The 10,696-nt window shown below is 45.5% G+C and overlaps 1 protein-coding gene and 5 non-coding genes across 8 annotated transcripts; 3 read left to right on the top strand and 3 right to left on the bottom strand.

Moving 5' to 3' along the window:
* Positions 1-170: 170 nt before the first annotated feature.
* lpcat3 (lysophosphatidylcholine acyltransferase 3) lies at positions 171-8,566 on the bottom strand. Of its 3 annotated transcripts, none has more exons than XM_053887684.1 (13): positions 8,387-8,566; positions 5,360-5,467; positions 4,678-4,787; positions 4,095-4,188; positions 3,982-4,019; positions 3,710-3,888; positions 3,523-3,631; positions 3,372-3,458; positions 2,733-2,896; positions 2,270-2,417; positions 2,046-2,201; positions 1,665-1,790; positions 171-967 (listed from the first exon to the last, which is right to left on the bottom strand). In XM_053887684.1, the coding sequence occupies exons 1-12, from the start codon at positions 8,469-8,471 to the stop codon at positions 1,671-1,673; spliced, it is 1,398 nt and encodes a 465-aa protein (XP_053743659.1). In that variant the 5' UTR covers positions 8,472-8,566; the 3' UTR covers positions 171-967; positions 1,665-1,670. The 3 variants fall into 3 exon arrangements, with proteins under 3 accessions (XP_053743659.1, XP_053743658.1, XP_053743660.1); XM_053887683.1 differs by having other exon boundaries at positions 1,647-1,790; positions 8,387-8,558; XM_053887685.1 differs by having other exon boundaries at positions 172-967; positions 1,647-1,790; positions 4,678-4,784; positions 8,387-8,556.
* A 789-nt stretch (positions 8,567-9,355) lies between these two features.
* Positions 9,356-9,428, top strand: trnav-cac (transfer RNA valine (anticodon CAC)). The gene has a single exon. It is a non-coding gene; the product is annotated as a tRNA-Val (tRNA).
* A 68-nt stretch (positions 9,429-9,496) lies between these two features.
* On the top strand, positions 9,497-9,569 carry trnav-aac (transfer RNA valine (anticodon AAC)). The gene has a single exon. It is a non-coding gene; the product is annotated as a tRNA-Val (tRNA).
* A 274-nt stretch (positions 9,570-9,843) lies between these two features.
* trnad-guc (transfer RNA aspartic acid (anticodon GUC)) lies at positions 9,844-9,915 on the top strand. The gene has a single exon. It is a non-coding gene; the product is annotated as a tRNA-Asp (tRNA).
* Positions 9,916-9,978: 63 nt separating this feature from the next.
* trnav-aac (transfer RNA valine (anticodon AAC)) lies at positions 9,979-10,051 on the bottom strand. Its single transcript has one exon. It is a non-coding gene; the product is annotated as a tRNA-Val (tRNA).
* Positions 10,052-10,180: 129 nt separating this feature from the next.
* On the bottom strand, positions 10,181-10,253 carry trnav-aac (transfer RNA valine (anticodon AAC)). Its single transcript has one exon. It is a non-coding gene; the product is annotated as a tRNA-Val (tRNA).
* Between the last annotated feature and the right edge of the window lie 443 nt (positions 10,254-10,696).

The raw sequence follows: 10,696 nt of genomic DNA, 5'->3' as shown, positions 1-10,696 counted from the left end.
TGCACTCTCTTCTTCACTACCCACTTGATCAGAAACTCAGCCTGCATTAATGCTAATGTTCAACTCCATTAAGTTGTAGGTTAAGTCTGGGTTGACAGATTCGAACCTTCCCAACCTGCAGGATGTGGCTGACAGTCTTCCCTCACGGGGCGCCAGACAAAGACGCAGACAAAGAGAAAAGACAATCATTTATAAACCATTTCAAAGTTGATCAGACAGACAGCAGAGGCGAACAGAAGACAACAAAAATACAACTCTTCAGAGGACAACGAAAACTTATTCCGTGAAATGTTTTACAAAGCTACAAAATGTTCTTTAGTCCATAAAAGCTGTTTTATAAAATCAAGTCTCTGAAATCACAAATTGAAGCATAAAAACATTCATCGATACAAGGCCATGTTTCGTTGGGTGGTGGAGAGCAGCGGGGTGGGGATGAAGGGTGGAGGGGTCAGCGACATCGCTTGTTCTGCCACAGGCAGCCGTCCTCCACGAACAATCAGGCTTGGAACCACATGACGTGAGAGATCACAACAACTAAACATGCGTCCTGCGGCTCGACACCAGACCGGAAACAATGAAACACACATGAAGACAAAACATCGGAGTCAGAGACGGGTTCCCACAAACCCACCGCCGTTGAGTGCAATTCAGTGTCGACAGCAAGTTAAAGTCTCAAGTTCAACAGGTCCCGCGTGCCTCCCCGAAAACCGCAAAGAAAACAGGAAATGGCCCCTGATTGGCTCACAAATACCTGGTGTGGCACGATGGTCATTTCCTGTAAACATTTCACAGAACGTTTATAAAACCACCCTTGTTGTTTAAAACACAAAAATATATAGATTTATTTTTTTTTTTACATGGACATTTTTTTTTATATATATATTATCTTACTAAAGGCCGTAAAAATATTTTCCATTCGGCTCCTTGAGTCACAGTTCCCTTCATCGGACAGTTCTCTTTTATGAATCTGAAAGAGAAAAAAAAATGGAGTAAAACAAACAACAAAAACAAAAAAACAACACATAGATAATGAATAATAAAAAAAACAAATCAATAAATGAAGTCAAATCCATCCCAGAAAAGATCAATGTTGTGATGTCAACTATGATGAATTGTACACCAATAAAAGAGAAACAAGGCATAGAATCATTTTGATATCGTAATTTCAGAGTAGAAATAAGAAGTAAATGTACCTCAGAAAATACCAACAGAATACAACGCGACACTTATTACAGGTGAGAAAGTCCAAGCCAGAAGGCGCAATGACTTCCCTGTGTGGCAAACCACAAACCTATGTGACAACGGTGGATCATGTTCCACCATTGTCACACCTCATGTTCCAACTATGAGGAAAAAAACAAGAAATAAGATTGATGGGGAAAACAGTTATGAGGCCAAACCAAGATGAAAAAGTCACATTGGTGCATCAAAAGTCCAAACTAAAGCCTCACAGTGAAGAGTGTGAGAAGTAGCTTCTGCTTATCCGTGGCAGCCAGGACCTGCTGCACCACAGAGACCAATTAAGAACTGGCTAATTGGAGATACCACTGTGTGGCGTTTAGAACAATTGAGTCTCCCAACATGACTCATGACGGACTGGTGCAGATCATGGACGGGTTAATGCAGGTGCGATTGCGACTCCTCACCATGGCGACCATTGGTACCGGGATTTACTCCTGCTTTTTCTGGCTCCGCTCCTGTCTTGGCACCAGCATCCGTCGCAGGTACGGCATGGCGAGGAACGCCAGCAGGAAGAAGACGTGGCCGCAGAAGTAGACCGAGGAGTAGACCTGGGCAGTCAGAGAGCAACGTCAGCGCCGACGCCTTCCCCACGAGGACACTTGGCGTTACCATGGTGAAGGTCTAATTATAATCTCAAGGTTTTCTCAAAACGTTTCTTCTGTTCGAGTGCGGACGCAACAGATGACGCACAAAATACAACAAGAAGAAGGCCTGCTGCCAGCAGCGGGCTGGAGTAACAGCAGTGGAGCCTTGTTTTGGTAATGAATGACTAGATTCAAGGAGGTTTGGTGAGCGGGACTTGCCTGCAGCCATTTGTCGTAGGTGAAGAGGCAGAAGGGCACCAGGGAGTAGCCCATGAAGAACCAGTGGATCAGCTGCTGCACTACATAGATGAATGGGTAGAGGGGGCTGTTGGCCAGTTTGGTCAAGGCTGGGCTGTCCTTCACCAGACTCTGGGCCTGGAACACACAGCAGTGAAAGGCCTTCCTGGACAACAGCACATCCAGCAGCGCCTTTAAAACCGCACCTGTCTCTCCACGATGACGATGATAAACTCCATGGAGAAGCACATGAAGTATCCCGAGTGGAGCCCGTGCCATATCGATAGGAACATCAGCGTGGCGACGTGCGACAGAGTCTTGTTGCCCAGGAACCTCAGGCGCTTGAAGACATGCCTGCGGGCCCCGAGAAGAGCGACGACACGCGTTACACGACCGAAGGCCCAATGAAATCCGACACTACGCAACATAAGGAACTGGCTTTAACAAAACAGGAGGCCAGTGGCTGTAACTATGGCAACGTCACATAAACAAAGAAATCTTGTTGTGTTGACACCAAACATTCTAATTTGTCACACCTTCCACAGTAAAACGTCTTCAGTTAAATTCCACTTTCCGACTCTCCGATACGTTACGCGAGACACGGCCTGGTCTTGTTCCGCCGTCAATTTTTAACAAGCGTTCATAATAAACACGACATCTGTCGCTGACCTGGCAGCCCACGCGTTGGTGTTGATGTTGAAGGACAAGATGGTTCCTGAGAAGAGCGGCGTGGTCTCAAACAGCCACACCTTCATGTTGGCGCAGGCGTTCCACTTGGGCTTCCCGTCCTCCGCGCCGTTGTAGCCCAGGCCTGAGAGGATACACGCGCCTTCCTGCAGCAGGCAAATTTCACACGCGACCATGAGACTTACCGTACACATGCAAATCACACACAGTTACACATTTTCATGCCTCTAACCGGTCAAACTAGGGCGACAAGTGCATTTGTTTATTTCCCAGTTAAGTATCAGAAAGTGCGGCTTCCATCTTGTTTGCCTTTTTAATGCCTCCTCATGCTTCTAATCTAAACAGTCAAAGACAGAAGCAATAGAAAGTGAGAAAAGAAAGTGTTGAGAAAGAAAAAAAAAAGTGAAAGCTTAAGACTGATGTGATGGGAGAAAGGAAGGACTAAAAAATGGACAAAAGAAAAACACAAATAAGGAAAAAGAACAGACAGAGGGTGAGTGGACAAAGCAAAGGTGATTCAAAAAACAGCAAAGGTGAAAAAACAAAAACAAAAAAAGGTTAAACACTGGAGTCTGTGATTCTGGGAAGCTTGCACTTATTGAAAACAAAACCAAAACTCACCGCGATCACCCAGCAGCTGACGTACTTGTAGAGGATGATTTTGACCCACAGCAGAATGAACACGCAGCGGTACCAGAAGGGCTGGGCCTGTAATGGAGGCGAGCGCACGGTAAGAAGCGACACGTCACAGGTCAAACGCTGCGGCTCTCACCTTGTACTCTTCTGTCAGCATGTAGCTGTCTGGGAATGAGGGGCTGAATGTGGCAAACAGCACGAGGCAGACGAAGCCCAGGGCGAACCTCTTCATGGCTGGAACCATACTGAGGGAGGGAATGAGATGACATTAAAGATCAGGAGGCTGTAGTGAGGTCAGATGGACCGAGTTTCCAACCACGCACCTGTTCGGAGGCTGTCCTGGGCGGTCCGTGAGCTCCCGGGCCACCAGCCTCTGGTAGCTGCGTAGCGTAAACTGGGGCCCCACCAGGAAGCCGCCATAGAAGTAAGAGAAACCGCAGACCTCCAGGAAGGAGGGCACAGTGTGCACGGCGGAGTCCTTCTGTTCAGGGCTCAGCTGTGACTATGAGCGAGGACAGAGAGGGACGGGACTTGAACGCTGCTCTCTCTGGGGAGTCAAGCTGCAGTGGCAGCATGTGTCATGTGACCAACTCACCGGCTCCTTGGCGCCATCAAAGTAGTCCAACGACAAACCTGACATCAAAAGGAAAGGTGCAGAGAGAAGGAGCTCAGTCTCTGCACAGGAACAGATGAGGAAGCTCAACTCACCTATGAGCTTTAGTGTCAGAACGCAGTGAGGCATCGTCCACTTGATGTCGTACTCCCCTGTGGCAGTGTAGTAGTAACCTGCCAGCAGGTAGACCTGGGACACCAAGAGACACTGTTGTCATTTATTGCTCAACAAAGCAAAAAGACTTGAGGAAATGCAGGAAGCAGGAAGAGCACACACTAATAATGACTTGGAGTGGACCTGAGCAGCCCTTCAGTCGAGTAGAGAAGAGCAGAGCATGAAATGGCCCTTTTTGGAGCAAACTTGAGCGTAAAGTTGGAGATATTTCGTGAAGTGCACTGCTGGCGAGTAATATGTGAACGCTATTACAGGTCCACTGCATTCTTGCGGAAGGAAAGGCTTCAACCCTGTCATGAGCCTTTCACTCGCCGGCACAATCGGGTCCCTTCAGAGGAGAATGAAGCAATCAAAGCACAAGATTGTTGTGGGTAATGTCCTACTCCGGAGCAGGAACATGTGACTCTGTAAGATTAGAGGCTTTGGACGTGGGAATGATGCAATAATCAGATGGATGGTGTGACAGTGGGGAGAAAGTGAGACAGAAACAGCAGGGGTTCTCACCATTTGGAAGATGAAGCTGCTCAGGACAGCTGTTACCGTCCTTCCCATGAGCCTCAGCATCAGGAACTGAACCAGGATGCATACTGCCGAGTGATAGATCTGAGATCCTGGAGGAAGCACACGGGCGGGGGAGGAGAAGGACCGCGAATCAGTGGAGTGTAACCAGTTCTACAGATGGCAGAGCAACGCGGCAGTGATCGGACACCGTGGGAAATCTACTGCGAGGAAATAAGTGTTCCACTGGGAAGAAGACGGAACAACAGACCTGCTGTAAAGTCCAAGCGCAGCAATGACAGGACAGAGAGAAGAGAGGCGTTAGTCACACAGAAGAACAAAGACAGATTAGGTCCAGTAATAGGTGCTCCATCTGTGAGAGACTCAAGTAGAGCTGCTGACTACAATGTGTGAGTGATCAGGAGCCCGAGAGCCCATGCTGTACTCACACAACCAAAACTGGACCGTCTTGTCACTTTATGTGATGTTTCAAAGGACTACCATGCATATTTTATCATAAATTATGCGCCAGTGTAAAACAATAATAGAACAATAAAATAAAAAACTATTAAATAATAGTATGAGTATGAAAAATCATAATCAAGATATGACACGTCTTAAAAGAGTTAGATAACTGAAATGATCTTCTATCAATAAGTTCATTGTGTCTTGTTGAAGTTGGTCTCACCAAAGTTAAATGTGGCCAGAGCCAGTCCAGACAGCGTGTGGAACAAGTGGATGACGGGTGCAGGCTGATAAAACAGGAAACGGCGATACACCAGAGCACAAGGATACGCTGCACAGAAAAATAGAAAACTGTTAATTCAGCACGACCTCGCAACAGGTCGCAGACAAGAGCTCGGGCGGCTACTTGGATGCCAAGATTAACTGAACATCACACTTGATGAACTGGAAAATGAGATCGTACATTTCTCGACATTTTTTTAATGAGTGATGAATTCAAAAATAAAAAAAGCAAAACTTTTTTTTGTACCAACACTATAAAATTCAACAGGTGAATAAGTTAACTTGGGTGAAAAGATAGAAAATAAGTAAAATAACACTTATTCTTTTAAAATAATTTGAATTCTGGATGCAAATGCAAAAAAAGCACGTTCATATTCTGAAAATGTCAAAATTGGGCGGGACAGAATGAGCACTATAATCACAGGTTGATACAAAACAAAACGTAAATAAATATCAACAAATATCCAGATCGACAAAAGGAAGATATGTTCTTTCTAGATATGAAAGAATAATTAAAAAAAAAAAACCATATCTTTAAATGTGTTGAAGACACACACAGACGAGTCAAGAAAAATCTGAATCCCTTGTGTCCTGAAATAAAACATCCAAGAGTGTGAATGAGGTGCAGTGTGAAGCAAACACTGGGACTTAACCAAAAGGAAATGGGTTAGCAGCTTCGAATGGTGTGAATTCTGTCTGCAGTAATCTTCCGTTGATCCACTTCTCCTTCAACCGGCGGCAACTCAAGGACGCCCGAGCTCAAACAGATTCATCTTTGTTCATCAAATTAAAATGATCGTTACTCGCTGGGGTTAATTGAAGGTGGGATTTTGAACTGAAGGTGATTTGTTCACGGCATAAACTTGAGGATTTAAACGTGGGCGTTTCAATACTAACACCCAACTAAAATTCCCACACCCAGAAGATTCACCTCAAAGCAGGCAACATTGCACAACTCCAGAGAAGGAGGATACATTCCAGCTTCAACCTTATCCTAGGACTTTTCTAGGGGCGACCACTAGCTAGTCAACTTTTGGAGAAGTTTCCTCATAGACTTCCCTGATCATTGGCACAGACAACAGCACGGGGAACAGCTGAAGGCTCTGTTCTTAGCAGGGATTGAATGTCAAGTGAAGGACGAGGAAGTGAACAGGATAAAACGCTGCGCCCCTTGAATATCTCCATACAAGTGAGAGTCACATACCTCAGCACAGAGCAGATTTTAAACAGAGGGTGTGTCCATTTCCAGAATGAACAGATTAAAGGGTGTGTGCTTGATGTATTCGGATGACGTGTTATGGAATGTCCATCTTCAGCTTCAGAGTTTATGTCTTTGCTACATGAGTTGGCGAGCAGAAATCCAAGTAACCAAAAATCCAGTCTTTTATTTCTATAGTCCGTGTCTTTAAAATCTGACAGAATAGTAACACCAATCTAAAGACACCCTGCTTGCTGGTTGTGATAGACGCCTGGTTACTTCAAGATCCCCACGTGCCCTTTGTCGGGCTGTTACGCTCAGACCACATTATTATACAACCACCTTGAGCAACTCAGTAAGCCACAGTCTGTGGAGATGACAGGGCTGATTTGTCTATGAGCTGTTGGGAGAGACGCAGACTTGTCCATGTGTCAGAACAAAGTTCAGAGGTCATGACAACACCCTCCCCCACCTCCATGCTTCTGATGTGTGCTGAGCATGAGTGGCGTTAGCTACTGGCATGAAAGTGTGCTCAGGGTGAAATGTAAAGGAAAGCAGTACATGACGTGCCTGCACAAACACAATTATTAACTTATCCTGACGGCAAATATGTAACATGCCATCAGGCTGATAAGTTTGCACATTACTGTGTTTGTCTTCAACCAGCGGATCCTCTGAATAGGTGCTGTCTATTTTATTGGCTGTGGGTTTACTGGTCCTACCAAAACCATTTGCTGTGGAAGCTTGCCAAATACTAGCAGCAGTTGCAGAGCTGACGTCATCATGCGTATCAGGACTAAATCAAACAAGCCTGATCAATGACCAGTGAACATTGAAGGTCTTGCATCGTCACTCTGGAGTCATATCAGATAACAGAACTGCACTGCCATTTTCACCAACTTTATAGGGCGATACCAATTGCTGTGTCAGAAATGGTAAACTAAGGGACAGTACATGACATTCAAGAGGTACAAGTAAACACAGTGATATGGACATTTAAGTGATCAGCTTTGATATACTTTTTAAAAATACAATTATGAAGGTCAGCAACATCTATTGGCAGCAGGTTGAGCAGCAGCGAGAATGCTCGGGTTTACCCTCAACAAGAACCAAGATTGTTGCTATAGGAGACGGATTGTTGCTGAGATGGTTCAGGATGTCCCCCTGGTAAAACTCCTCTTAAGAGCATCCAGGAGCTGCAACAAGGAACCAGAGGGGTACAACTAACTGGGACTCACACGAAAGAGCACTGACTGACTGACATCGCTTCTGAGTATGTTGACCAAGTTGTTTGGCTCCAACTACAATGTTAGCTGTGAACAAGACCTCTGTGTTTCCAATGGGCAGCTCTCTAAAGCACTGAGCACACTTTCTGACCGCCCCATTTACTTTGACCCATTTATGGGACACCGTGAAGGGAGGAGGGGATGTGGGGGGCACTCGAACCCCAGTCAGTTACCGGAAGGTTAGCTGTCACTGGAGATGTTGTCGGAACACTTGCAAATGTCTTCATTGATTTTCTTAATGGACGTCTGCTGTTCAAGTTTAGCAGGGCCGTGTTTGGCTGTGCGTTTGAGCAGGTAAAAACTCACACCTGTGCGGGTCAGTGAAGTACCTGGAGAAGCTATAGCTAGCCACACAAGTCCACTTCTGAGCACTTGGACGGTCAGACCACAAACAGTTGCGCGCACGCAAACTAGCCACCGACACCGCTGTCGAGCCGGTTAGCTTCCGCAACAACAACAACAACTGAATGCAGACGTAACTCACCGATTAAAATGGATAAAATGAGTCGAACCGCGGGTTCGGGAGATCCTAAAGACTCCGACAGCTTCTCCAGTAAGGGAGCCGCCATCTTTCTTGTGGGCGGAAACGTCTCCTCTCGACGGTTCAGTGAACTCTCGGAGCACACGCCGACACCCACCCCACCGTCCTTTAAAGGCCCTCCGCGTCGCAGCCTCCCCCGGAGCAAAAGTGAGCTGATCCTCCTCCTCCAACCCCGCCTCGCCTTCGCTTCACGCTTCCCGTCACTTCGTTCATCTTTAGCGAAGTGTTTGACATCCGGGTTTTAGAAGACAGCTAAAGCGATTACGTCACAAATGCGAATAAAGCCAGCGTGCTGTACGAGTAGTTTGCTTTTAACTCTTTTGTTTTTCGTTTGTTGTGAAGCGAGGACATCAGCTTTGACTAAGTCCCATCAACTTAAGGAGGAACTTAAACGTTTCCCTCTAATTCGCGTCACTGGGCGCGTTAGACTATCGATTAGTTGGAGCATCGCGTCGGTTTCTATCCTCACGTGGACAGTAAAAATATGAATTTGTGTTTGAGACGTCTTTTATCGTTTTCCCTGGAATGTTCTTTTTAATTTTCCTCCCAGATAATAACAGCTGAAAGTTTTTTAATTTAATATTTATTTTCTGGAAATGAATGCATTATTCTCCCGAAATAGTTGCCAAGAAAATCAACATTATTGTATGATTCAGATTGCAACGCAAACACAAACGCAGACATGAGAAGATATAATGGAGGAGACAGCGCCATCTTTTGGATTCTATTCACCCTACAGATTCATGACATTTATTAGGTATTTTCAATATCGATATTGTTATGAACTGCTATTTGCATTTATGTGAATTTATTATCTATGTAGTGGATACGTTTGGAGTCTATCGAGGCTCTGCAGTATTGTTGTGAATGAAGACCATGGGTGGAGTGTGTCGCTTTAGTAAGCGAGTTGTCGTTTCCGTAGTGTAGTGGTTATCACGTTCGCCTCACACGCGAAAGGTCCCCGGTTCGAAACCGGGCGGAAACATTTGTTTTCTCATCGAAGTCTTCATACGTCACATGAAGTCTGTACGGGACACCTGATGTATTATGGCCGTTTCCGTAGTGTAGTGGTTATCACGTTCGCCTAACACGCGAAAGGTCCCCGGTTCGAGACCGGGCGGAAACAACTTTTTTTCTGCAGCTACGTCTGATGTCGGAACTCTTAACCGTACATGACCGTATACATGTCCTTTTTTCGGAAGTGTGCGTTGTTGTATCACACATTTTGTAATCATTAGCGTGGACCATCATGTGATCATGATAGAAACTCCGTGTCTAGGGAGATGAGAGAACACGAATAAGAACAGTAACAAGAACATACTTCAATGGCAGAATTCGACGGAGCGGCTTAGACGACTGAGATTTTGGTTTCTGCTTCAATACCTCACACAGCGGTCACTTCCTCGTTAGTATAGTGGACAGTATCTCCGCCTGTCACGCGGAAGACCGGGGTTCGATTCCCCGACGGGGAGTATCGTTTTTCGCGACAGAGCACCATAAACAAAATTTAACTTTTACATTGAATGTATAAAACTTGTTTCCGCCCGGTCTCGAACCGGGGACCTTTCGCGTGTTAGGCGAACGTGATAACCACTACACTACGGAAACTGAATGAAAGGAAGAGGAGTTAAGAAAAAAAAAGTTTGCACCCGGTTAAAAACTTTGTTGGAAAAAATCTGATATACTTCGTGAATGGAATAACGGTTGATGACCTTCTGTACCCGTGTACAAAAGAACTGTTTCCGCCCGGTCTCGAACCGGGGACCTTTCGCGTGTTAGGCGAACGTGATAACCACTACACTACGGAAACCACGATGTCCGCTATACGGCCACTATCATTGTTAACCGATATATATCGATACATTAACGACGTTTTTTTTTTTTTTCAAGGATCATACTGTGGCGATTAGTCCTATATCAACATAACGTTGTTACTTTGGACGTGAATGTGGGCTCCTCTTTAAGAGGCGCCTGCTGGAAAATTGTCTAAAGAGCTTTAGTTCCGAAGGTACAGTGAGTCCTGGCAGGCCTTAGTAAGTGCCATGCCTATTGCTACGTCATGGTGCCTGCAGATCACCATGTCTGTTTGCATCATACTCAACACGCCCTATTAAATCAATCCCGAATGATGGTGCGCAAATATTTATGATTCATTCTGGTCGTTTATATAGAATTGCAAAACAGAAGGACTGGCCGCGGTGCATGATGGGTATACATCTTTAGAGCGGTCCTGACCAATCAGCGAGCAGCAGG

This window comes from Synchiropus splendidus, chromosome 15, assembly GCF_027744825.2.
Source record: "Synchiropus splendidus isolate RoL2022-P1 chromosome 15, RoL_Sspl_1.0, whole genome shotgun sequence".
NCBI lineage: Eukaryota > Metazoa > Chordata > Actinopteri > Syngnathiformes > Callionymidae > Synchiropus > Synchiropus splendidus.
The sequence above is the reverse complement of the archived record's forward strand: the minus strand, read 5'-3'. Positions and strand labels throughout refer to the sequence as shown.